Below are 27,034 nucleotides of genomic sequence, written 5' to 3'. Positions count from 1 at the left end.
AGAGTCCAATTTAAACTGCTCCTGTTGACCTACAAAGCTTTCACAGTCTAGCTCCTTCCTAACTTTCCTCTCTCATCTCACACTATTGCCCTGCTTGTGCTCTTCACTCCTCAGATGCCATGTTTCTCACCTGCCCAAGGGTCTCTACTTCTCTTACTCAGCTTCGTCCATTTCCTTATGTCTGGAACGCACTTCCAGAACATTTGCAAACTACAAGTTCAATCACAGTTTTTAAAGCTCAGCTGAAAACTTTTCTTTTTTCTAAAGCTTTTAGAACTTGATTTTGATCTTACTTTTATACTGTTAGTTTTACTCTACCCTTTGCCTGTTTGGTGCATTCTCTTCCCCTTATTGTTTTATTATGATTCTATTAGAATGTAAGCCTATGCGGCAGGGTTTTGCTATTTTATTGTATTACTCTATACAGCACCATGTACACTGATGGTGCTATACAAATGAATAAATAATAATAATCCTCAGACTTGAGGCACAGAGGTTGGGGGGTGCACTCAAGCTGTGCCTGGGGAGAGATCCAAGTGCTATACTTTCTTTGCATGGAGCATAGAATCATAGAATAGCAGAGTTGGAAGGGGCCTACAAGGCCATCGAGTCCAACCCCCTGCTCAGTGCAGGAATCCACCCTAAAGCATCCCTGACAGATGCTTGTCCAGCTGCCTCTTGAATGCCTCCCCAGTTACCTAGGGAGCCCACAACCTCCCTAGGTAACTGATTCCATTGTCGTACTGCTCTAACAGTCAGGAAATTTTTCCTGATGTCCAGCTGGAATCTGGCTTCCTTTAACTTGAGCCCGTTATTCCGTGTCCTGCACTCTGGGAGGATCAAGAAGAGATCCTGGCCCTCCTCTGTGTGACAACCTTTTAAGTATTTGAAGAGTGCTATCATGTATCCCCTCAATCTTCTCTTCTCCAGGCTAAACATGCCCAGTTCTTTCAGTCTCTCTTCATAGCCCAGAACTGGACGCAATACTCTAGATGAGGCCTAACCAGGGCCGAATAGAGAGGAACCAGTACCTCACGCGATATGGAAGCTCTACTTCTATTAATGCAGCCCAAAATAGCATTTGCCTTTCTTGCAGCCATATCGCACTGTTGGCTCATATTCAGCTTGCAGTCTACAACAATTCCAAGATCCTTCTCATTTGTAGTATTGCTGAGCCAAGTGTCCCCCATCTTGAAACTGTGCATTTGGTTTCTATTTCCTAAATGTAGAACTTGGCATTTATCCCTATTAAATTTCATCCTGTTGTTTTCAGCCCAGCACTCCAGCCTATCAAGATCACTTTGAAGTTTGTTTCTGTCTTCCAGGGTATTAAAAAGCAGAGAGCAGAGAGCAGTTGCTCACTGATGAGAGAAATGAACTCTGCTTGTGTTCAGGGATGCATGTGTCCAGACCCTTACAACCCACTTTCCTGAGTGGTGATGTGAATTTCAGGGTTGAAGAGGAACAGAAGCTGAGCTGCACATGAATGCTATCTTAATCCCTCCCCCTTCTCATGGCACACACACACAACGTTTCCTCTAAACACAGCTGTTCTGCAACAAAAAAGCAGAAATATGAGTTTGAGAGCTACAGTCCATGTCCTGATCAGCCCCGAGAGAGAGAGAGAGAGACACTCAGCTTGGTTTTATTTGACATGACTCCAAACCCCCTCCTCTGTAGAAAAAGTCTTGACAAACAGAAGTGTGTGTGTGTATAAGCAGACGTTCTCCACACCGCAAGCAGGCGATGATTGTGAAATGCGCTAGCAGCAGAAGCACCCAGACCGTACTTCTGTATGGGTCATTTCTGTGTTCTTTGGTTGGTAAGTCTGCCCATATGTTTGTTATGTTTTTCGTGACAGTGATTCAGAGAAAAATAAGCCTGGTTTCTCATGAAGAAGGAAACAGAACTACTGGTATGTCCGTTTAAGCTTAGTGAAAAGATGTTGACAAGCCGCAAGGAGCAGCCTCTGGATTCTTGTAACTTCATAACTTTAATTTTCTTTAAATATGCTGCAATACAAGCAGAAATGAATAGTATAAATGATGGAGAAGCAGCTCAGGAATGAAAAAAAGCAATAGAGTGATTGTGCTAAAAATGATAGATGCATAGATTATAAAACCATTCGCTATTGAATCTTAAACAAATGGGGATTAGGGATGGGATGGAATACAGCTAAAACCTCCCCCCTTTTTTTCTCAGTTTGGGGAAGGGGAAATGGAGATGAAATGTTGTAAGTCGAAATATCACTTTCAGAGTGGCTCTGAAAAATTGCTTAGAAATTATCTTGCAAAATATTCTTTGTTAATTCTTGGTTGCTTCTTGCAAGCAGAATTTTGGATTTGTATTGTACTGGAACTCATGTTTACAAAGACGTGTTACTTTTTCTTAAAAGCCACAGCTGAGAACTGCATAACTTGGTCGCAACATCCATCGACCCTTTATACCAGTGCAGCTTTGTCCATTTGTTTTTGATAGTCTTTGGCATTTATTATTTTCTTCCCTATTTTTAAGGCCCTGTAACTAATTCAGAACTGAACACTCCTGTGATTGGGATCCGGAGAGGATCAATCTTTCTTTCTGTCAACGAATCCTTGGCAAAAGAAGTGATCAAAATTGAATGGGGTTTCCAACCCAAAAATGCCTTGGCGTTTAACTTCGCTGAATTTCAAAATGGAAAATTGGAACAAACTTACAGCGACCAGTTTGAGCAGCGGGTAGAAATGGCGAATGAGACCACACTGAGGATCAAAGACCTGAAGATGGAGGATAGTGGGAAATATAAAGCTCGTGTGATATTTTTTAGAGGACGCTATCAAGATCATACATTCGTCCTCACCGTTTATGGCAAGTATATATTCCTCAGCATCCAAGTCTGTGTAAATGAGTGACAGTTTTCCAGGTAACAAGTCCCCTGCATTTTTAAATGGTCACCAGGGTGGTTCAGAAGTGACTGTGTTTCTCCCAATGTCAGGCACACTTACTCAGAAGTAAGGGGGACCACCAACCAAGCTCTCAGATAATCAAGCCTTAATATTTATTTATTTATTGCATTTGTATACTGCCCAATAGCTGAAGCTCTCCAGGCAGTTCACGAAAATTAATCCATCCATTTCTCTTTCCTGGGGCTTAAAGCCCAATAATTTGACGTCAGGGCCAGCCGAGGGCAAGATGGATGGATGATATTCTGGAGGTGACAGACTTGACCTTGGGGGAGCTGGGGGTGGCGACGGCCGACAGAAAGCTCTGGCCTGGGCTGGTCCATGAAGTCACGAAGAGCCGGAAGCGACTGAACGAATAAACAACAAAGTCTATTCATTTATCACTCCCAAACTTCAGGTCCAGTTCTCAGGCAGGGTGAGGCCAGGGGAAAGCAGAAAGGTACCTGAAATTAAATGAACCTTAAGGAGCTAGCTAGCTTATGGCAAACTCTTGGAGAAAACTACAAAATGCAGGAGGCGCCAGAGCAGATTCAACAGATGGTCAGGGGAGGTGATAAAGGAATAATGTGATCTCCGTCTGTTTTTATGAACATTAGGAAGGGGCTAAGACTCCCAGGTAAACAGGTCTGAACGCTCAAATGCTTTGCCCCATGAACAGGGAAGGCTCCCCAGGGTCTCTGGTGGGCTTCTTTCCTCGCCCTACATGGACCTGCTGGGGATTGAATTTGGGACCTTCTGCATGCAAAACAGCTGCTCTACTAATGAGCTGCACCCCGTCCCCAAAATGTCATGAAGGTTTTACTTGTCTCCAACAGAACCTGTACCAAGTCCACAGATACGCCACAGTGTAGTCTCTAACACTCCAGATGAATGTAATGTCACCTTGCAGTGTGAGCCATTTGGGAGGGAAGGACTTAATGTCTCCTGGAAAAGAGGAAACCCACTCAGACCCTTAGAAGAAGATGGTTTGAACTGGATCCAGCGCTCTGCCAACAGCACAGGCGTCCACTTGACCTGGCAGTCTGGTTTCTCCAACTCCAGCATCATCTGCCTGATCAGTAATCCAGCAGGTCAGAAGAGCGTCTCAGTCGAATTGTCCAACATCTGCAAGAATGATGGTGAGCAATTCTTTGCCTCCCCCCTTTTTAAATTATACATTAGCATGGGTTCTGCTTTGAGCGCTGAATCTTTGACACATCCTTTAATACTTTTTATTAGATTTATAAATTAGCCTTAACCCCAATTTTGAAAACTTTGAATTTCAGGTTTTGACAAGTTGGACAAATTTATGAACTGATGCAAAAATGTATGTCCTTTTGTATTTGTGTGTGTCTTGAAAACTAAGTTCCTGTCCCAAGGAGCTTACAGTCCCAAGGAGCTTACCTAGGGAGGTTGTGGGCTCTCCCACACTAGAGGCCTTCAAGAGGCAGCTGGACAACCATCTGTCAGGGATGCTTTAGGGTGGATTCCTGCCTTGAGCAGGGGGTTGGACTAGATGGCCTTGTAGGCCCCTTCCCACTCTGCTATTCTATGATTCTGTGATTCTATGATCAGGAAAAACCTCCTGACTGTTAGAGCAGTATGACAATGGAACCAGTGACCTAGGGAGGTGGTGGGCTCTCCCACACTAGAGGCCTTCAAGAGGCAGCTGGACAACCATCCGTCAGGGATGCTTTAGGGTGGATTCCTGCATTGAGCAGGGGGTTGGACTCGATGGCCTTGTAGGCCCCTTCCAACTCTGCTATTCTATGATTCTATGTCTTAAAGATGGCACAGGGAGGGAAGAGAAAGTGCTTCCAGGTGAAGCTTTCACTGGGCCATCATCCTGCCTTATTTACAAAATTTTGCAGAAGGATCCAGATGTCGTCGACTTGCAAACTAAACCCTCCTGGGGTTTCCCACAACATCTTCCACCTTTTGTCTTATTGCAAAAAAAACATTAAGGGAGAAAAAGACGGTACAGCTGCCCAGCGCCTTTTGGTTCTTAGCATTACGCTCTCTGTCTGGAAGCAGCCAGACCCATGGATAAACAGGAGAAAAATGCAAGATTACTATAGAAAACTTAGAGGTGGAGCTGAGGAGTTCCCTTAACACACTCTCCTCTGATGCTTTTCCTTCTAACAATCCAGCATATTCTTTTTCCTCCCGCCCTAAAACAGGAATGTTAAAAGACTAAGATGATAAGATGTTAAAATACTGGGAAAATAAAACCTGGCATCGAAAAGAGTGCCTGGGAAGTGTACAACTTTTGGCAGTTGTGAATAACGGCCGGTTTTATTGCCTCGGCATATCCCTATCTTAACGACTGTTCTCATCCTGATAAAAGGGCTTTAAAGAATGTATACAATAAAAGAGGATGTGTGTCTGCTGAGATTTCTATCAGCGCCAGGACAGTAAAACCTAGACATGCGAAATTTGACATGCATACTAAATGTACCCAGAGATGTGTGTGTGTGTGTTTAACACACATAAATAAATTTTAGTTGATGTAAATGTGTCCATGTGGTTGAAGCCTACGGTAACACCTTCAGTCACTCGTGGGTGGGGGAACTTCTCTAAGCAGTATATAGCTTTGCAGCCTGTGCAGTTTCAGAGATTTAGGAGGCGGAGGGATTGGATGATAGGGCTAACCTGTCCCTCCTTCTCTGAGGCAGCCCCCTCCTCAGGAGAATGCAGTGGGAAGACCTCCCCCGTATGGGGCTATAGGGGTTCACCATAGGCAGGACTATGCTAAGGGTGCCAGAAGCCATGGCTCTAACTCTGACATCTGGGTGATTTCACCTAAAGGCTTTCCTGTATCTAATGAACCTGGTGTGAAACTGAGCCTGTTTGCTAGTCTTAATAAAATATCTGAAATGCAGCTGCTATTACAAATACACAGGTGGAACTGATCCAGCCTGGTTCCACTGGAACAAATCATAGAATCATAGAATAGCAGAGTTGGAAGGGGCCTACAAGGCCATCGAGTCCAACCCCCTGCTCAACGCAGGAATCCATCCTAAAGCATCCCCGACAGAATGTTTCACATTCTGCAGTATGTCTCACCCCCTTTTGTTGCACTCAGTTGTGGTTTTGCCTCTGAACACAAATCTCGTCTTGATTCGGCTGAGCATTACTGGATCATGGTCTCTTTTGGAGCAGCAGAAAGATGGTTCTTTAGTTGCAATGGCCCAACCAAATATTCATATAAAAATAACATTTGGGGATCAAGGTGTTTTGAAAACATTTGCACCTTCAGTCCTATTAAAATAACTACTTTGTACTTGTACAAAGGTAAAATCTCATTTTGCCATGCGCTTAACTAAAAACGGGTATGAGAAATTTCACTCTATTTCCCCCCATGATTAAAAATAGTGTAATAGCCTCAAAATCCAAAACTAGAATTGTTGCTTGTTACAGAACAAAGTCCAAGTGGAAGGATGTGGCTGTGGTACCCTGCTCCTGTTGCAACAATTATATTTGCTGCAGTTTTGGGGATCTGGACCTGGAAGGAAAGGAGGAAAACGTTGAGCAACACAGGTAGGAAAGCAAACGAAAGGTTTGAGCACGGGAGGCGGACGTGGTTGTCTAAAAATTGTGAGTGGGTGGTAGCAAGAACATTCTACAGATTATTTCTATTTATTTTCAGTCTCTGTCAACATGGTTCCCAAATACGTTTCTCTCTTTCTTTTGTTTGTACTTAGAGGCAGGGATTGTTAATATAATAATGTGTGTTACGTTACATTCAGGAGATGTTTCCACACTGCCGAAGGAGAAACTCCCAGATCTTCAATACTCAGAAATCAGAAAGAGCAGGAGCCCCCCAGAAGGCAATGAGGATCAGGTGAGATTACCCCGTAGAGTGATAAGAGTAATACTCAGGCAATACAGACAGAAATCCCAAGCCCTGCTGGCGTCTCAGGTGTCTTCAGGTGCGTAGGTGGTTGGCAACTGCATATCAGGACTTCGGTACACCTGGCGGCTATTCTAACGACGTTTTGGTGCCAGCTAGGAACACTGTTTGCTCATGCAAACAAAAGTAGCTTTTTATTTCATTTTCGTGCTTTACTGCTTCACTGTAAAATAAATGTTATACTTTTATGACTCCAGATATACACCAAGCAAATACAGAGTTGGAGTGTGTCCAGAACCCCAACAGTTCTCAATACCATTCTAAAGCAGTAGTACAGATCATGCCCTATTATAAGCTGTAGCTTAAGCTAAATTTTATAGTTACAAAGGCATCCACAATTTATAGAATTATAAATGATAAATACACTATGACTGATATGAAATAAATAACGACAGGTCCACACCCTCTCTCTAAATGCCAGGGGAAGTTCTGGGTCCACCTCCAGGCCCAGAAGAACCCCATACCCTTAACTAGTATGTCGTGACTCCCTTGAGCAAACATAAACCAATTTGTTTCACACCCTCTGTAAGCACAATCAGAAGGAAGTAAGAACACTGATTCTGGCCCACTTGCATTGGCTGCCTATATGTTTCCGAGCCCAATTCAAGGTGCTGTTTTTAACCTTTAAAGCCCTACATGGCTTGGGACTGCAATACCTGATGGAACGCCTCTCCCGACATGAACCTACCTGTACACTGCGCTCAACATCTAAGGTCCTCTTCCGAGTGCCTACTCCCGACTGTGGAATGATCTCCCTGATGAGGCTCGCCTGGGGCCAACACTGTTATCTTTCAGGCGCCAGGTCCAGACTTTTCTCTTCTCCCAGACATTTAACAGCATTTAACAACACTAAGTTTGTTTTCTAACAGACCCCAGAACTGTTGTTTTTTAAATGGATACTGATGTTTTTATACTGTTGTTTTTATATTTCTGATGGTTTTTAAATTTTGTATACTTTTAAATGTTTACTGTTTTAACTTTTGTGAACTGCCCAGAGAGCTTTGGCTGTGGGGCAGTATATAAATATAATAAATATATGAATAAATAAAATGGGGAGTGTAACCCCATCCAACTCAGGTTGAATCCTTAATCCCTGGTCTGCCTTTCAACTAACTAGGAGCACCTCTGTCTTGGCTGGTTAGACAAATGTGTTTTGTGGTTTGGGCTAATGTGAAAGAAGAAGCAAACAATTCCTGCCCGGAATTAAAAGGAAGTGGCAGGTGAACAGTTCATTGTCTCTGAAACAATAAAGCCCAGGTTTTACCCGAATGCGGTTTCCTGGCAACAACTCAGTTAGGATCTGAAAGCTTTGTTTATGATGCAGACAGATGGCTTCTTACTGACCGTGGTGTTTGCATACAGCAATAATATTTGGATATGTAACAATACACCTTAATGCATCCTGTGTACACTGTACAGTGTACAGATGTTTAATGTCTTGCTCAAACAGTCCCCCTCATTTCCCTCTTCTGTAATCTTCCTGACATTTCAACTTAGGCCATAGCTAGAAGGAAAGGAAAGGAAATGAACCTCTCGTGCAAGCGCTGAGTCATTACTGACTCTAGGAGGGACGCCAGCTTTTGCTGACGTTTTCTTGGCAGGCCTTATAGCGGGGTGGTTTGCCGTTGCCTTCCCTGGCTGTTATTGCCTTTCCCCCAGCTAACTGGGTACTCATTTTACCGACCTCGGGAGGATGGAAGGCTGAGTCGAACCGAGCCGGCTGCCTGAAACCAGCTTCTGCTAGGATCGAACTCAGGCCGTGGGGAGAGTTTCAGCTGCAGAAACTGCTAATTCTCACCCATCACTAGTCTTAGGTGCCAGTAAAACTTGGTATGATCCATTTAGGATGGAATCCTATGCTTATTTAGACAGGATATTTTGTAGTAGGACTTTTTTCTGTCTAAGGCCATAGCTAGACCTAAGGTTTATCCCTGGATCGTCCAGGGGTCAAACCTGTTCATCTAGGTGACACACAGGGGATCCAGTGCTCAGGCAGGGGTGAACCCTGAATGATCCCAGGATAAACCTTAGGTCTAGCTGTGGCCTTAGACAGAAAAAAGTCCTACTACAAAATATCCTGTCTAAATAAGCATAGGATTCCATCCTAAATGGATCATACCAAGTTTTACTGGCACCTAAGACTAGTGATGGGTGAGAATTTAATTTTGTTCATTTTTTTTAATAAGAACTTACCAAAACTCACAAATTAGACCCAAAACTTGATTTTTTTAAAAAATGTGTGTGGGAGAGAGTGGAACTGGTGAAATTTGTCCATCCAAGCACAGGGCAGAATCAAGATTGCCACCTCTGTTTTTTTTCCCTTTCTTCTTCTTTTCCTGTCAGGCTCCTAATCTTTATGCATTTCTAAACAGAAATACTTTTGAGCTGAGAATTGTGTTGCAGTGTTCAGGAGATGCAAAAGCTAGTGGATAACAGCAAAGGTCAAATTCCTTCAACGATAGTTGGCACATGCTTAACTCTGCCAAGCATTATCTCATTTTTGATTGATAATGTTCCCTTTCGGTGTTACCTTCCCATGCAGCCAAAATTCGGTTATTTATTTATTGCATTTTTATACCGCTCAATAGCCAAAGCTCTCTGGGCGGTTCACAAAAATTTGAAATCAGTATGTGAACTTCAACCTTGGCCACGATACATATCATTCGCTAATATACATATTTTTCAGTGCATTTCCCCCCTAATAAATGCACTTTTGCTGAACATGCTGTGCAAAACTGGCACATGCAACCTCTATAATTTTCTTGATTTAAATTACAAGCAGAAGACCATTTTCAGGGAAAGGAAGCTAGCCTCAAAATATCTTCCTGAAATTTGGAATTTCAAGACCATTCATCAAGGCCGGCCCTACCATGAAGTAGAGTGAACCAATAACCACAAGTGGCAGATGTTAGGAGGTGGCAGCAAGAATTGGAGGGAGATTTGTGTACCATGTGACGTGCTCTGCACCCACTAAGGTAGACTTTTGCCTTCAAGTGCAATGGAGGTTGCATCCCTATCATGACTGCTGAAGGCTTATTCGTCCACCACCCCAGTCAGCTTTTGTGTATGGAATAGCATGGGGCACCATCTTGTTCTTCACCTCAGTCCTGCCATTCATTGCATCATTACTTGAAAATAAGCAATACCTAGTGAAATCTCAGAAGTGGAGAAAGGAGAGAGATATGGGCCACAGCTAGACCTAAGGTTTATCCAGGGATCATCCTGGGTGCGCCCCTGCCTGAGCACTGGATCTCCTGTGTGTCACCTAGATGAACAGGTTTGACCCCTGGACGATCCAGGGATAAACCTTAGGTCTAGCTATGGCCATGGACAGTCCTGTACTGCTCCTTTCCCCTTTCTCATGGCTAGCAAAGGTAGAATAAAATAAGCATATTTGCAAATGTAAAAATCACACAATTGAGCTTGCCTTTCCGTACAAATTGAATCATTTCATAGAATCATAGAATAGCAGAGTTGGAAGGGAGCTTTAAGGCCATCGAGTCCAACCCCCTGCTCAATGCAGGAATCCACTCTAAAGCATCCCTGACAGAGGGTTGTCCATCTGCCACTTTAAGGCCTCTAATGTGAGAGAAGAGCCCACCACCTCCCTAGGTAACTGATTCCATTGTCGTACTGCTCTAACAGTCAGGAAGTTTTTCCTGATGTCCAGCCGGAATCTGGCTTCCTTTAACTTGAGCCCGTTATTCCGTGTCCTGCACTCTGGGAGGATCGAGAAGAGATCCTGGCCCTCCTCTGGGTGACAACCTTTCAAGTATTTGAAGAGTGCTCTCATGTCTCCCCTCCATCTTCTTTTCTCCAGGCTAAACAGGCCCAGTTCTTTCAGTCTCTCTTCAGAGGGCTTTGTTTCCAGACCCCTGATCATCCTGGCTGCCCTCCTCTGAACACGCTCCAGTTTGTCTGCGTCCTTCTTGAATTGTGGAGCCCAGAACTGGATGCAATTTAAAGGGAGAGCTTTATTTTATTTTTAAACAGAGCATCTGTAGGAGATTTGTGTTGGTTTGTTGGTTTTATCTTTCAGGAGCCTAACTTACTCTCTGATGAGAATCCCAGAATGAAAACTCCGACAGTATATGCTGAACTCCAGCTGCCCACTCATCCTTCTGACCAGATCACCTAGACAAGGTGAGTCTGTAATAATATAGGGAGAGAAGGGCCCCCTTCCCACACTGCGAATGGGTAGAAACAGTCTTGTTTGGTCTTTCCCTAGCCATTATCCAGCCCTTTCTTCTTCTCAAATCAAATGATTTCTAGGGAAGCAGCATGCTTAAATGCAAGCATCAAATTTCAATTTCCTTAACCTCCCAGGGCTTCTGAAACAAAACATCAAAGCTTGATTGTGCTTTGGAAAAAACAACAACACCCAACTTTTTATTTCCCCTTTTTTCTTGTTCATAGAACTGATGATTTATTATTATATATTATATGGTCTATGATTAGAACTGCTGAACTTAGAAAGATTGGGAATTTCCAACATGTTTCTAGTTCCTTTTAAATTGACGGAGGGGTCAAATGTGGACTGTTTACATAATGGGAATGGTGTTGCAACAAAGGGACAATTCACAGTTTCAGTTTTCAGACATGAAGTAAATAGGAACTGAGCGTTTTCAGTGGCTTTCCCCTTGAAGTCTCAGTCTCATGAATATTTCCTCACATATCTAAGTTGTAAAATTACAGTTTCCGTGGTGATGAGAGGCCCTAAAACTGGTGGGGAAAGTTGTAATCAGAGGCAAAGAAGCGTCAGAAAGTGTAAAGCCACAGCTAGACCTAAGGTTTATCCTGGAATCATCCAGGTTTCGCTCCTGCCTGAGCACTGGATCCCCTGTGTGTCACCTAGATGAACAGGTTTGACCCCAGGACAATCCAGGGATAGACCTTAGGTCTAGCTAAGGCCTAAGTCTTCTTGTCTATACTTGTTCCACTGGAAGCTCTTTCCTATCAACAATTTAAAAAATATGGGGGAGGATCTTCTTTATGTGTTTTGTGTGTTAAATTACACAACACAGGCCTGAATTTGAATTTGTTTTGCTGCAGGTCCCGGTCAGTTCCATGTCAAAGGTTTCAGCTGTGCTGCATTGATTAGAACTAACAACTTGTGCGTTGTTGCTAACATGGAAATGCCTGAGGAAGGAAAGCGTTGTCCTTGCCTAGCTTCCCTTACGCAAATGGTCAAATGAACGATTATATTATTACATTGTCTCATACTACTATTGGTCTCACTTCTCAGCTTTGTTTGCACACATATAGTTATCAGAAAGCACGTGGACCTTCCAAAACTTCGCTCTGATATCCCTGATGGCTGCCAAACTAATTTCAAATTCAGCCAGGCAACATTTGTGTTTGCAATTGTTTCTAAACTCCTGCAAATGACAGCTAGTTGTCATTACATTTCCAGAGAGACTGGGGGAAAGGTTCTTTTTTTCCCCCAATGCACCAAAATAATATGCAAAACGGAGGAAAAGAGGCAAGATGGGTGCATGGCAGGGACGACGTCATGTGAGTCCCGTGGCTGCAATACCAGATGCCAGACGTGGTGAGAGTGTGTTCAACCACTGGTGTGAGAGAGTTCTGTGTTTTCTTGCATGCTTTTTAAAAGTGTTTTGCTGTGTGTATATGTGTGTGTGTGTTTGTAAATGTATTTTGGCTAAATTATATATCTGCATGCAAGGATGCTTGGCCGTGGACATCAACAAGTATTAATGTGCCAGAAACATGTGGGGAAGTCACTAAGCAGATCTGATTTCACACTTTGGGGGTTTCCTTGCTCTGTAAGAAATTAACATTGTTAGACTGTTTTTCTTTGCAAACTGCATAACACTTGGGCAGGCCACACATGGAGGGGGAGGACCTTTGTGGTTTGAGCAACTTTTTTGTCCCCTTCCCTGCATGCATTAAGTAGAGCTTAAATACACAAGGAAGATGGACCTTCTATATATGGTTGTTGCAGTGAGAATCAGATGATGCATGGAATATTTTCTTTCAAATTTGCAGCAGGGAGGGGGGGAAAGAAGCAGGTTGAGAACGTAGAATTTGTTCTGGTGCATGTTTGGATGGGAAAGTGGGGGACGCACTGCGTCTCCTAGCTCTGCTCCGCTTCCCTCTTAGAACAGAAGGTAGCAGCATCCTGTTTCGGGGATTCTTGAGAGGAAATTAAATCTAGAGAGGATGCACTATTTGCCTCCCCCCACTCATACTTCTAGCAACTGTTTTCATGATCTCTTTGAAGCTTCCTGTCTCCTCTTCTGTCTCCCTCCTCCTCCTTTAGAAGGGCTGTTATGTATGGGAAGCCTTGGCATAGCTCAGCTGTTCTGCAAGAAGGGTGAGGCACGGACAGATGAAATTACCAGTTTGTTGATGCAAAACTGACTTTAAAAGCAGCCAGGCAGCTACTAAAAGGGAGAGGTTCTTAAAAGAAGAAATGGAGGCGAGAAAGGGTGAAGAGGCAGCAGCATGGAGGCAGGGGGAGAATGGTAGTGTGGATTCAGGGTGGAGCAAAGGTGCAATGAAAGGACATCTTAGAGGCAGAGATCACCCATCTCAATTCTATACACTCCAACTGCCAGTATTGACCAGGGATTGTGTGGTTTCTCTCCTTTGTAAAACGCCACATGCTTAGAGGTTTGTTTTATCACAGCTGGTGAATAGCTACCGATATACTAACGTATCAGGAATGTGGGAACAGTTGTAAAGCATGGAATAGAGGTTACGGGGCAGGGCAGGAGACAAATGCTACTGTTGGGCTTCACAGCTGCACATGGCCATCTAAACCAGGGGGAGGAGGAGGGGGAGAGATAAGAAAATTAATTCCAGGGTCTAAAATTACCTAACTGCACCATGGAGCTATGGGGGCGTATATATTGTACATGTAATAAATAAATAAATTAGTAGTAGTAGTACCCAGAATAGCTGTTTTTATAAGGCTACTGTTGTTTTTATACTTTTTATGTTTTAAAACTTTTTATATTTGTTTTGAATGTTCACTGTTTTTAACTTTTGTAAACCACCCAGAGAGCTCCGGCTATGGGGCGGTATATAAATGCAATAAATAAATATAAATAAATAATATCTATGAGCGGCCCTGCCTTGAACAGCAATGCAGAACTTTGTTCAGAAGGCGTTGCTCCAACTACGCGAAGTTAATTCTTCGCTGCCCTTTCTGGACCGCAGTGAGATCACCTCCCGCCCTGGCTCCATCTTAACCTCCGCGTCCCACATCTTTGCTTGTATCACAAGATGATTAACGTTCAAGGAAGCTGCAAGAACATCTGTTGCCCTGGTGACCACCCCCACCCCACTTCCCGAGAATGAGCATTAACTTTTCACCCTGGCTTGCTATCAGCAGCAGCAACCCTGGTGGGATGCATCTGCCCAAATTCATTTGGGCTGTATTGAAAAAAATATACACGCTGAAACAGATGAAGGTGGACGTAGGAGTCGTTGTAGGTCATGCTTGAGTCATCCGGCAAAGCTAAGCAGCCAGCGAGGCTGGGTGGATCCACAGCCTGTGTCTTTATAGACAAAACAAGTTTATAAATGCTCAGTTCCATGGTGCTGTGTCCCATCAGGAGAAACATCACAAGGAGAAAATGTTGCACGCTCAAAGAGGCCAAGCAGGACTGTAGCGAGCATGCTGGTTATTCCCAGCCAGGGAGCCCAGTAAGGAATAACCATAGGAAGCTGTTTGACTTTGTGGGTTTCTTTTGTCAGCACCCTGAATGGGGTACATGTGTAATTTTAGAAGTATGCCAAAGGATCTCTTGCAGTGCTACAGAGCTTGCTTGAGTACAACCCTGGGATCATGGAGCCACTGTGACGATCATGCGCAACATTGCATCTCTCTTAAAACACACACTGCTTCATTGGTGCCTTTAATGTTATTTTCATGCTAATGCCCACTGGGCTTGCTTGTATGCTCTGGTTGGTGAATCCCATCTGATTCTCTAAATTAAAGCCATATGACAAGAGCTTGGGGTCAGTAACAGGTCCTTAGGACGTGTTCTTGCTTTTCATGTCACCAAGCTATGCATTACCTGGAATCATGGAATAGCAGAGTTGGAAGGGTCCTACAAGGCCATCGAGTCCAACCCCCTGCTCAAGGCAGGAATCCACCCTAAAGCATCCATGACAGATGGTTGTCCAGCTGCCTCTTGAAGGCCTCGAGTGTGGGAGGTAACTCTAGGTAACTGGTTCCATTGTCGTACTGCTCTTAAACCAGACTCCCTGATTCTGAGAGGATGCTCATGGAAGCTGATTTATACTGACTTGGACATTTGGTCCATGTAGCCCAGTACTCTTGACACTGACTGGCAGCAACAGCTCTCCAGGGTTTCAAGCAGGGTTTCCCCCCAGGTCTACCTGGAGAAGCCGGGGATCGAACCTGTGACCTTCTGCATGCAATGCATGTACTCTATCACACTGAGCTATGGCCGGAAACTCATGTGAAAAAACTGCAGGGAGGGAAGAATATTTGCAGTCCGTCAGTGCTTGAACTAAAATGGAATATATATATATATATATATGAGGCTGGATTAAAGGGCTGCACATATGGAAACGGCTAATGCCTGTAAACAGGAAGACCATCTGTGGGTGAAAATTGAAGGTAAGCAATAAAGCCATTCATTCAACACAGGATGGGGGAGTTCCTGCAGTTAATCACAGTCGTGTTTGCCAGGAAAAGAGAAAACTCACATGAAAGCATGATTTAAAGTGCGGGTATTGATATTTGTTCTGAGATATTTACCTCAGAAACCACCTGCTGCTACAGGAGCCTGCCTGGCATTTAAGATCAGCTTCAGAAGCCATCTCCCATTCATATGTAATATCATAGAATCATAGAATAGTAGAGTTGGAAGGGGCCTAAAAGGCCATCAAGTCCAACCCCCTGTTAGGCAGGCACAAGAAAACGGGGGCTTCTAATAACTCACTTCTGTGAGGCATCTTTCTTGTTCCACCTGTTTTTGAACTGCATGCACTCCCCCCAACAATCCTCCAAACATTGCAGGCAGTTGTGTTAATCCAGTTTGGAGAAGGATTTTTGTGTGTGTAGAGCTAATGGGCCCACCCCAAAATACTTTACATTACAGCAAGGAATATATTGTCACTAGGAGAATTCGTTTCTTCTCAGCTACTGTGAAGATTGCAGCTGAACTCAGAGGAAACGGCAGTCAGAGAGCGGTGGCAGATTTATTTATTTAGAATATTTATATACCGCTCCCCATTGAAAAATTTCGGAGCAGTGTACAAGATAAAATGAAAATAAAAACAGAATAAAACAGTTAAAACAAATTTTAAAAGAAGCAAATACAGAGATTCAAGGCTGCATGTTAAGGAAAGGCTTCCTGGAATAAAGATGTTTTCAGGAGGCGCTGAAAGGAGTGCAAGGTTGGAGCCTGCCTGACCTCCAGAGGCAGGGAGTTCCACAGGAGGGTGGCCACCACTCTGAAGGCTCGTCCTCTGGTGGACTCCAATCGGAGGATGGATCTATGTGGAACCACCAGGAGATGACATCAGTGTCCCAGCTAATCGAAAAAGCACCAGAGCTATCCCACTAATGTAAAATTAAAACTTTTCAAAATTCAAGCTAGCCTTTAATATCATCGAAGTTTTACTCTCTGCCTGCACTGTTTTATTATTGCTATTCTTTTAATGAGTATGGCTTTGCTGAGTTGTATGGCTTTGGGGTTTTATTGGCTTGCAAGCCATTTCGGCTGTTGTTTTAACAGAAAAGCAGGGTATATTAATATTAAATTAACTGTACTAAGAGCTGTGGATGGTTGCTGTAGCTGCTGCTGCGTTCAGAAGATAAGATCGCCCGGTTGCCTCGGCAAAGCAAAACCACAGTTGCTTTGTTCAGATCTGGAGGTCTAGTCTAGCTTTTCTCATAGCTCAACGCCCTGAAGGACAGCGTTTCTAAGAAGCCACAAGCTACTTAGTCCTGGACTCCTTCCTCTGCTACCTAGGTTGCAAAAATGCAAGCCCAAAGGATGTTGCGGAGAAGTGGCAGAAAATAAATGTTGACCTCAGCTGCAATAGATCGCTGCTTACCTGAATGGGGGGAAAAACACAACCTGAAGGCCAGAAAAGAGGTGGGCTTGAGCAGAGAGTGTGGTTCTTTACATATCTCTGCTTTTTACCCCCCAAATATATTTCACCAACCATTCCCCCTCCATCCCAGGTTCAAATTCCACGATGAACAAACGTCAGCTGAGACTGGGGTGGCCTCCTTTTCTTTTGTGACATGGTTCTTGTGCCTTTGACAAGTATTTCATGGGCTTACTTGCTTTACAGTAACTTTTTGAATGGCTATTTTGTAAACCGTGTTGTTCAATGCCAACAAGCAAACTTCAGCCTATCGATCCAGCCTGCTCTATTTGTTACATAGGAGCTCAGGGAGTTTTTTTGCTTTTGCTTACAGATTCAAAGCATTCCTAATTTGGTTTGGCATGCTATTTCTAAACAATTCCTCCTTGTTTTCTAAAAGCAGCTGACATAGCTTTGCAAAACATCCACTGTTTATGTTACTCTCTTGGTCATGGGCAGTCCCAGGGTTTATTTTGCTTTCTGTTTCCTGAATTGCAAGGATTAATTCGAGCTTCCCAATTAAATTTAACGGAGATGGAGGATGCAGGGGCAAACGCCACACAGGTTAAATGAGAGAAAATGTCATTTAGGCCTCATTTAAGTTAGGGGCAAGAGATGGAGTAATAAACAACTTTCTTTTTTGCTTTTTCATGCTGGGTTTTTTGTTTTCTTTTGCTTTTTGCCTACTTCTGCCTCAGAGACCATTGCCTCCTTTCCCTAAATGAACTCCATATTATTTATTACAAAATGTCCAAGGAGCCAGGTTACACTGAAACGTTGTCTCTTTCTTAGCAAATTTTGTGAGGCAACTTTCTAGCCTAATCACAGAGCACATTTTGACGAAGATGTGTGTTGCGAGAGATTTGAAGAAACATTTCCAAATGTTTTATAAACATTTCCTTTATAAAACACTTTTGGAGCACCCTGAAGTAGGGATTGCCGAAAACAAAAACACAAGAGTGGCAGTTGAACCCAATTACTGTTTAAGAATAAAAACGTCTCACCAGAATTGCAAGAGGAGGTCTGGGAAACAGTTTCAAATGATTCTTGGTCAGATTTTTTGGATAGGCTAAAAATAAGACGAGGGAGAAAAGCTTCAAATTCCCAGAAGCAGCAAAAATAATAAATAAATAAATCCTTTGCCTCAGATCCCTCAAAAAGATGGGAAACATGATACAGTTTAAACTTTCTTTGACCTCTTTCTACTGAATCGCCAAAATAGTGTTCCTGTTTGTTTGTTTGTGGGATTTATTTTTCGTCTCTGGCCCAGAGGATCTAACTTTAACCAAACCATCATTCCATTTCGCTGCAAAGAAGTTTTAAGTTCCTCACTGTGAGAAAACACCATTTCAAGAACGTTTTCTTCCACTGGAAAACCTCTTTCTCTGGTTTACTATAAGGTATTTTAAAAAGGAGTCTAAAATACAGGCAGGCAATTTCCCCCCTTGCCTAAATAGAGTCCACATTCCTTGCCCTTAAAATGTAAAGTGACGGAAATACTACGATAACAAGAAACATGAAAGCATCTGCATAAATGCTGATAAATGTAAAGACCCATTTCCCCCCTTCCACACCACAGCTCTCAAACGGAAAACAGCCTTAAACGTGGAGCAGCTGCTGACCCTCTTAAATAGAGTTTGTGTGGAAGTGACAAGGAGGCCATTGGGTGCAGTTGGGCCCCGTTGCCTTGATCATTGTCTCGGCACAAATACAAAAGAGAAGGCCGGCAGCCTTTTCGCATCATCTCTCAGCCCAAAATGAAATTGGGGAGCTCAAAAGGGTCCAGAGGGAAACTGAATGGGTCCTTTAAAACAGGGATGATACCACGCTGCTGTATCTCCGTGGTGAATTTAAGCTTTCTGTCAGGGAGTCAGAAACCTGACTAGAACTTGGTTTTCTTTCCCATGAAAGCAAAGCAAATCTTCAAATGATAACTGATCTCTCAATAAGTCTTGAACACTCTTTATATTTATAAAATAAAGAGGTTTCACAGATTCTCCTCCCTCCTTTTAGCAGAGAATAGAAGACATATTGTCTCGATCTCCTGTAAAATTCTGTGTTTGAGGCAGGGCAATTGCAGGATTAAAACTTCAATTGGAAGCACCCTAAATTATCCTTTAAAACAGATGGCAAAATGGTGGTTGGCAATCTCTCTAGAGGATTTTAACTTTCCTCAGTGAGTTAGGAGTTTAGACACAATCCTATACACCCGGGGAATGCTGAGAGTTGCAGGACTTTTTCTTTTCTTTTCAAACATGGATAGCATTGTGCTCTTAGTTGGTAAAAGGGCTATATTTTCTTGGCCACGAAACAGAAATCCTCCTTCATTTCTCAACAGATAGTCTAACCTCATTTCTAGAGACTGTGAATAAGGAGGAGGGTGCACTGGGTTTCTAAGCCTGACCCCCTTTCTTTTTAGCAATACTTCATGAAGTAAATTTCTAGGCCTTATTGCGTGGGTGCAGGAGTGGAAAATTTAACTATGTTGTAATGTCTAGAAGCACCCTTAGAAAATGAAAAATCTGAAAGCTCGCTTTCACTTCCACCCACGACAACTCTCAGATTGACTGTGTCCTAAACCTTACAGCAGCTGAAGCTGCTGGTGAATTAAGCCCTATATAGGGTCTCATTGGCAGGACGGCGCCCTGACGCGCAGTGCAAAAGAACCAGCCAAGGGGCTAGTCCCTTTGCGTGCATGGTTCAAAATGAGGGAGTGCAGAGGATGAATATAAGAAGGACCACGCTGGGTCAGACCAATCTAGCCCGGCGTTCTGTCTCCAGAGTGGCCAACAAGATGACCTTGGGAAGTCCACAAGTAAGATATGAATACAGCCGAAGTAGGCCCATCTAAATAAAAAAAAGGCCTTTTCCTATTGATGGAAAGTCAAAAGAAGAGGGCACTGAAATCCTTCAACTCATTCATTGACCTATCTTCTGTGCTGTCTTAAAATTTGGCACTGTTTGGGGGGAGTTCTTGATAATTAAACGAAAATGACACGCAACACGATCTCATCCATGTTAACTCAGACATTACCCTTCTGCATTCAATGGGATTTACTCCCATGTAAGTGCATAGGATCACAGCCTAAAGTTTTAATTCAGCTAGAATTTCATGGGAATAGTAAGAGGTTATCTCAGGTGATGCATGCACCAACCAAGGAAGAAATTGCACTGAGACAAAGGAGTTATGTTTAGTCACACTATTTTATTGGCCTCATAGGCTGTGGAGAAACCTCGGAGGCAGGATTTCATAGAATCATAGAATAGTAGTGTTGGATGGGGCTTATAAGGTCATCAAGTCCAGCCCGCTTTCAGTACCTTTCAGTATTTTTTTTTTTAAAAAAAAAACACACGTTATCGATAAAATATCAGCATTGCAGACTCCAATAACTGTTTGGAAACACTCCAGCCGGTGTGTGTCCCGTAGCCATCCCACTCGAAAGCCGTATAGTCACCACACTGCCGGGGATTTCCTTCTGGAAAATTCCCTCCTCCACCAACGCAGAACTGGAGAAGGGAAAATGAAGAGAGTCTAGGTTGGAACCCAGAGAAGGGAATCGTGGCAATGAAACCAAGCCAGATCCAAAGTGTATCCCAATACTTTGGGTCCACCTACTCACCATCTCTGTATTGCAGCCGGTGGCTTTAATGCCAGCACATAGAGCAACTGCTGCTTTCTCATGGTTAAAAACCCGGAACTGAATGAAGCCAGGGACAAATTCAGCTGGGAAAAATAGAAAAAAGTAAGGTTGTACCACAGTCTTGCTTCACTGTCCCAAGAACTTAGAATTTGATAAGTAACATTCAAATGCAATATTCTGTATATTTAACCATGTATAAGGATATAGACAAACCTTTCAAGTCCTGGGCCCAAACTACTATAGAACATTTATTACGTTCTTTCTAGGCATAGCTGTAAGGCAAGAGAGGGCAACTTGTGGCCCGACAGATAGTGGGGGATGATGGGAGTTGTGGGCCAAAAGATCTGGAGGGTTTTGCATCCCTGCCACGTGCTGCAGACTTATTTGACACTTCCTTGTATTCCTTCCCAGAGCAGACACTAGATTCTAACTGATTGAATGGAACATTTAGGCTTCAGAAATATAAACAAAACTCACCTCTGGAATTTGGAGAATAATAGAAGGACGTCTGCTGAGCATTACCAGTATCATAGACAACTGGTACAATTGGACCGTTATTACCTGGGCAGCTGCCAATGCCGAACTTCACTGGGTATTGCTGAAAGGAAAAGAAAAAAAAGCAAATATAAGAGGAACTTGAGATTTATTTATTTTTATTTTCCCCGGTTTCATTTCTATACCACCCAATAGCTGAAGCTGGGTGATTCACATGGAGCTTGGCCTGTCTGTGTCAGTGATACTTGACTAGATGGACGAAGGATCTGTCTCAGTAAATCGCAGCTTCCTTTGCACCTATGCTCCTACCCTGTTTCCCCGAAAATAAGACAGTGTCTTATATTAATTTTTGCTCCCAAAGATGCGCTAGGTCTTATTTTCAGGGGATGTCTTATTTTTCCATGAAGAAGAATACGGTACACATTTATTGTTGAACAAAAAAAAGGTCTTATTTTCGGGGAGATGCTTTATTTTACAGCGAGAGGCAAAACTGGAAGTAGGTAATATTTTCGGGGGGATGCCTTATATTACAGCGAGGGGCAAAACTGGAAGTAGGTCTTATTTTCGGGGGGATGCCTTATATTACAGCGAGGGGCAAAACTGGAAGTAGGTCTTATTTTCGGGGGGATGCCTTATATTACAGCGAGGGGCAAAACTGGAAGTAGGTCTTATTTTCGGGGGGATGCCTTATATTACAGCGAGGGGCAAAACTGGAAGTAGGTCTTATTTTTGGGGGGATGCCTTATATTACAGCGAGAGGCAAAACTGGAAGTAGGTCTTATTTTCGGGGGATGTCTTACTTTTGGGGAAACTGGCACTACTGTTGGAGCCAGGAAGAATTCTTCCTTCAGTTGACTGGTTCTTCATCCCCATTCTCTGGTGGTATTAAAAATTCAACTAGAAACAAGACGTTGAGTTATGTGGTGTTGCACTTCCTACCTAAATAAACACACAGACCACATGCGCCAACATTAAAATCACTCCACTGGCTGCCAATTAGTTTCTGGGCAAAGTAGAAAGTGTTGGTCATTACCTTTAAAGCCCTATGTAGTTTGGGTCCAGGTTACCTGTGTCACCTTCCCTCGTACAATCCGCCCCCCACACTCAGGTCCTCTGGGGAGAATTTACTCCAGTCAGCCAAAACTAGGCTGACAACAGTTACTCCGGGGACCTTTTCTTCTGCCGCCCCCAGACTGTGGAATGGCCTGCTGAAAGAGATTTGTCAACTTAATACTCTCTCTGAGGTTAAGACAGCCATAAAGACTAATATTTTCTGGCAGGCCTACCCAGATGAATTTTAAACTTAAGAATTTTAAGGTGTCATGATTGTTACTGTAATATTGTATCAGTTTTATATGCCTTTTAATCAGTTTTATGAATTTGATTTATATTGTATTGTTCTATTTAATGTTGTTCCCCGCCTTGATCCAAAGGGAGAGGTGGGTAAGAAATAAATAAATAAAATTATTATTATTATTATTATTATTATTATACACACCCACACTAAAAATTTTGCAATTGGAGCGCTGAACTTTCCAGCTCTTCAGATATCCATCTCCACCGATTTGTGAAGGATCCATCCTAGTTGCAGCCCTAAAAGTCCCCAATATTGGCAATCTATGGAGCCACCATTACCTGATAGAGCCTGAGAAGGTTCCCTCCTTCTACAGACAAGAAGCCCGTCTCAGTGTGATATCTCAAGATGGCAGCTTCCCGCCATTCCTTCAAAGGGCTGTCATTGGGGACATGCCATATGGCCATATCCCGTGCTTGAAGGTCATAGTAGCCAGGGTTCTGGGAAGCAAAGAAGTCTGATGAGAAAACCCATCTCTCACTATGTTGTGAAATGCCTAAGCCCCAGACTCATCCCATCAGGGCTCCCACAACTTTCAGTGATCAACCGTTATAGAGACTTGAGCTGAACCAATATTTTCAGCTGAACATTTTATTGCCATTGGAGAAAATGTCTCTGAAAATTGGGCATCGACGGGAATTTCCAGAGGGTGGATCCCTTTACTTTACAGAGGAGGTGGCCAAGTATTGGGTTCCCCCCTCCATTTTTACTCTTTTAAAAAAAGACTCTTGAGTTCCTTCCAGCCATGGTTCATTTTCCTGCATGAAACCCCCCTGGAATTGTCACTTGTAGAGTTGCTTCCTTGGGGGATCTTGCACAGGAAGAGGAGACACAACCATAAGGAATGTAGGAAGCTGTGAAAATGCAGAGTCCCATTATACACAAGCCAGAGAGACTTTTTTTAACAAGGAAACTGCCCAGGGGAAGAATAACTGGGGCAATTCCCCCAGATGCCCATGCCCCCTTTTCCCGGACCACCAATTATTTAGTGGTTCCCCCACTCTTGTGCAACACCCCCCCCCCCCATTCTAAATGGTTGAGATGTCTTTCCTAAAGCTTAGTTACTGGCCATAAGAGCTTTAAGCTAAAATTTGCCGGTATTTAGCCCCACCCCTTCTGACTTCATCTTTGTCCACCAGTGGAATGTGACCTCCAAGAACCCTAAAATAGAATTTGGCCCTCAGGCTAAAAGAGTTTCAACACGTCTGTTGTAGGAAGCAGCGGTAGAACCCCATCATTGCATCTAATCCATAAACTCTCTGTGCAGGTAGGGGTGTGTGTATGTGTGCATGTGTGTGTGTGCAGGAAGGAAAAATCTCTTACATTTTGCTGTCCAGCATGCCTACAGAACCTCACCTTGTAGTCATCACTAGTTGATCCCACGGCCGTTCCAAAGGTGGAGTTCTTGGACCAGTTTCCTTCCCCACTTGGGTAATTGGCATTGTTCCCCTGTTGGCTAGACCAACGGTCTCCCAGGGTGCACTTTCCATAGATGTTATTTTCATGGATGCTGGCCACCAGAGTCCACCCACCTCCATTGGTAGTCATGTCACAAAAGGTTTGGTAGATCTCACCATCTTCAGTGCCCAGGAAATACAGTCCATCTGTAGAAAACCCACTCCATTGAGTATCATAACGCTCACTCCATTCATAGCATTCACTTTGATTACATGTTGTAACAGTCTTAGAATCAGGAGCCCACACATTTTGAATGTCTTTGTTTGCCAACCATTCTGGTGGCCAGAATGTTGGAGAACATATGCCGTGCCACACCAAGAAACAGGGGCTTTTGGAGCACTTCCACAGTGTAGCAGGAGATCATGGACAATCACATCCCCCCAATCTCTGCCCTCCCTCCAAGCTTAAAGTTGGGGTACTTTGGAGAACCCCAAGTGGGACCAAGTAGCCTCAGGAGCACAGCATGATGTGGAGAAATCCCAGACCTTGTTCCAAGCTTGGGGTTGGAGAAGGGAGTGGGGAATTGTCCTCACAGTCATGCTGGGCTTCTAAGGTGTGCCAACCACCTCCGATGGTAAGCACTACTGCAGGATCAATTACACACTCATCTCCAAGCTCAGAAGGACTAATTGCACTCAGCAGATATGAGACATACACTTGCCATAAAACAGAATTCATTAGAGATTGATCATTACTACACTGTGAAGGACTCCAAGCTGCAATGTTCTCAACCAAACCAGCTCAAGAAACAAATTTTGATGTGATTGTTTCATACCATGAAATGAGTCATGGGCCTAATGGCCATACATTTCTTGGATAAGGAGTTACATCATGGATGCTAACTTTAACACCCCACCTTCAGCCCATGATGGCCAATAAATCCCTTTCCAGAGGTTCTGGGTCTGAGAAATCCTTTTTCTGGGTCACCCACCTGCAGCTCCTTCCAATGCTGTTTTGATTTCCATGCAGCTTCGGGGCAAAGTCTGCAGAAGGTTTGGGGGCAGGCCTTGCTGGTTCTGGAGACAGGTAGCATCTTCCCATTTGACCATCAGTTTGAGGATGTCCCGTTTCAACGAGGTGACACAGCCATTGGTATCTGCACCAAAAAGACTAATTGTTAGGCTAATGAGAGAAGAATTGAGAGCGTTTGTAATGAAGAAGAATGGCAATGTTTCAGGATGGGTCCTTGCATCTTAACCTTCCTGTCGTTTAAGAACCTGGCTCTTAGGTGGTTGCTGTGCCTCATCGGATGCCTCTGAAATGCCCTTTTTAACTGCAAAGACTTCTTTTGGCCCTGTTCCAATGATAGACATCCCTGGTTGAGAAGCGGGGCCTTCCATCAAAGCCATGTCTCCCGGCTGTGTGAGAGAGGTTGTATCAGCATCCTAAACCCTCCTGGTTTGCAAGCCAGTGGGAGTCCTGAAAGAACTGAGTTCCCAAGCACCTGCCTTCCCATAGGTGGGCCTGACACTACCGTGTCTCTGTCTGATTCAGAATTGGTGTCCGAGGGTCTAGCTCCCTCCAAACTGGGCAAGGACTCACAGTTATTATGTACTGTCTTATAATTCTGTTGTAAACATCCATGTGGATTTTAGGAATGGAAAAGGGGGATTGAAATTCTCTAAATAAAATAATTATGTTTTGTGGACCTTCTCAGATAAGGCTACCTCCAGTCCCTCATTTCATAGATTCTATGAATTTGGTCTCTCTTCTTGGTTCCCCTCCATGTGTCAGTTTGGGGTGACTGGATGAGAAGAAGGAGAGGACATCTTCTCCCAAAGAGCATGCACACATACCACACCGCCGACCATCAGGGAACGCAACCAGACAAAGTAGGACAACCAGGACCAGTTTCATTTTTCTGTGTGGGGAAAATGAAATATTTATTTTTTAAGACTCCCTCTTGGCCACTTCCCTCCCATGTGTCTTCTGCTAAGCAAGCTGAAGAAATGAAGCTATGGAATAATTTGAAAAACTGGATTTCACAGAGCAAAATTTGAGTTTTGAAACTATTTTTTGTTGGCACCAGCTGTTCATTTGGTTCAGTGGTTAACAAAACTGTGGTTAACAAAATGGTTTCAACTCTTAAATTTGACTGTTGAAAAGCTTCATGCTGTACAAAGATGTTTTCTGAAGTTCTTTCGTAGCCCCCTCACCACCACACAGACACAGACACAAAGGTATTTGCTCCCATTACGTAACGGAACTGTTTCCATCTAATTTCAGGACTCTAAAGTATGTCTAGTGGTGAGAGGAAAGAGCAATAGAAGAAATAATCAAATGTTAGAGAACCTTGGTTAGGCAGGGATTTGCAAAATAATTGATGGAGAAGATCCATTCAGCTAATTAGGAAGTCTGGGCTGGCGAGCTGTTGCAATTTTTTCTCCAGCCTAAGGACAGAGGGGAACCACTTCCGGGCTTCCTATTCCCTGTTTGGGAGGTCGGCGTCCATTTTGGGAGACTCAGGTTTAGTCCATCAAAACCTTCAGACTAACTATGTACAGTACAACACAAAAGAGGGAATATTCCCAGCTCACCTGTGAATCAGCTCAACTTGAACCGAGTTTCCAGCCGAGGAATCCACAGCCGCAGCGTAAATGGACAGAAATGCCTGGTCTTTTTGTTGTGATAGGACCTTGCTCTGTTGTTTCATTAACAATCAAACTGACCTTCGTGCACAGATGAAGAAATCCCAAGTAGAGTCCAGGGCTTGTTGACACACACCAGACAGAAGGGCAGAGGATAGATTATAGAAAGATGGATTTGTTTACTTTTTTCCCCTGGGAGTATATATTCAAAGGATTACCATCAACACCTCCTACCATGTAGGATCTTCCAATTAGAAGCTGTAGGATCCACGTAGGAGCTTTCACACATGGGGCATCCAAATACCTCTGAGGGCATGTCTACACCAGCCATTTATCCCAGGATCATCTCAGGATCGTTCCTGTGCATCCAAATGACACACATGGGATCCCGGGAGCAGGCAGAGACGATCCCTTCATTTTCTTGGGAGAATCCTTAGGTGTAGAAAGGGCCCTGAGAATCCCACAAACAGCTAGACATGGACAAAGCTATAAATTTCACTGATTCTCTGTTTCTCATTTTTCCTATCTTGAGTTTGGTTCATCTTGAACTTGGAAAATTTCTCTAG

At 43.5% G+C, this 27,034-nt stretch overlaps 2 protein-coding genes across 2 annotated transcripts; one reads left to right on the top strand and one right to left on the bottom strand.

Moving 5' to 3' along the window:
- The first annotated feature begins 1,590 nt into the window (after window positions 1-1,590).
- Window positions 1,591-13,844, top strand: LOC134411927 (SLAM family member 5-like). The gene is made up of 7 exons (XM_063145640.1): window positions 1,591-1,822; window positions 2,515-2,847; window positions 3,758-4,060; window positions 6,342-6,461; window positions 6,671-6,765; window positions 10,874-10,977; window positions 11,887-13,844. The coding sequence occupies exons 1-6, from the start codon at window positions 1,747-1,749 to the stop codon at window positions 10,970-10,972; spliced, it is 1,026 nt and encodes a 341-aa protein (XP_063001710.1). The 5' UTR covers window positions 1,591-1,746; the 3' UTR covers window positions 10,973-10,977; window positions 11,887-13,844.
- A 6,433-nt stretch (window positions 13,845-20,277) lies between these two features.
- Window positions 20,278-26,579, bottom strand: LOC134412112 (intelectin-like protein). The gene is made up of 8 exons (XM_063145897.1): window positions 26,418-26,579; window positions 25,677-25,741; window positions 24,812-24,976; window positions 23,779-24,026; window positions 22,704-22,862; window positions 21,051-21,171; window positions 20,553-20,656; window positions 20,278-20,439 (listed from the first exon to the last, which is right to left on the bottom strand). The coding sequence occupies exons 1-8, from the start codon at window positions 26,531-26,533 to the stop codon at window positions 20,287-20,289; spliced, it is 1,131 nt and encodes a 376-aa protein (XP_063001967.1). The 5' UTR covers window positions 26,534-26,579; the 3' UTR covers window positions 20,278-20,286.
- Between the last annotated feature and the right edge of the window lie 455 nt (window positions 26,580-27,034).

Source organism: Elgaria multicarinata, chromosome 21, assembly GCF_023053635.1.
Source record: "Elgaria multicarinata webbii isolate HBS135686 ecotype San Diego chromosome 21, rElgMul1.1.pri, whole genome shotgun sequence".
Lineage (NCBI taxonomy): Eukaryota > Metazoa > Chordata > Lepidosauria > Squamata > Anguidae > Elgaria > Elgaria multicarinata.
This window is presented reverse-complemented; position numbering and strand designations above follow the sequence as displayed.

What these genes read in the sequence shown, in the direction of transcription:
- LOC134411927 (XM_063145640.1), top strand. Translation starts at nt 1,747, where the DNA reads ATGATTGTGAAATGCGCTAGCAGCAGAAGCACCCAGACCGTACTTCTG. An exon ending in GAAAACGTTGAGCAACACAG is followed by an intron (nt 6,462 to 6,670) that starts GTAGGAAAGCAA and finishes CGTTACATTCAG; the next exon opens with GAGATGTTTCCACACTGCCG. An exon ending in CAGAAGGCAATGAGGATCAG is followed by an intron (nt 6,766 to 10,873) that starts GTGAGATTACCC and finishes TTTATCTTTCAG; the next exon opens with GAGCCTAACTTACTCTCTGA.
- LOC134412112 (XM_063145897.1), bottom strand. Translation starts at nt 26,533, where the DNA reads ATGAAACAACAGAGCAAGGTCCTATCACAACAAAAAGACCAGGCATTT. An exon ending in CAAGTTGAGCTGATTCACAG is followed by an intron (nt 25,742 to 26,417) that starts GTGAGCTGGGAA and finishes TTCCCCACACAG; the next exon opens with AAAAATGAAACTGGTCCTGG. An exon ending in AGCATTGGAAGGAGCTGCAG is followed by an intron (nt 24,027 to 24,811) that starts GTGGGTGACCCA and finishes GGTTTTCTACAG; the next exon opens with ATGGACTGTATTTCCTGGGC.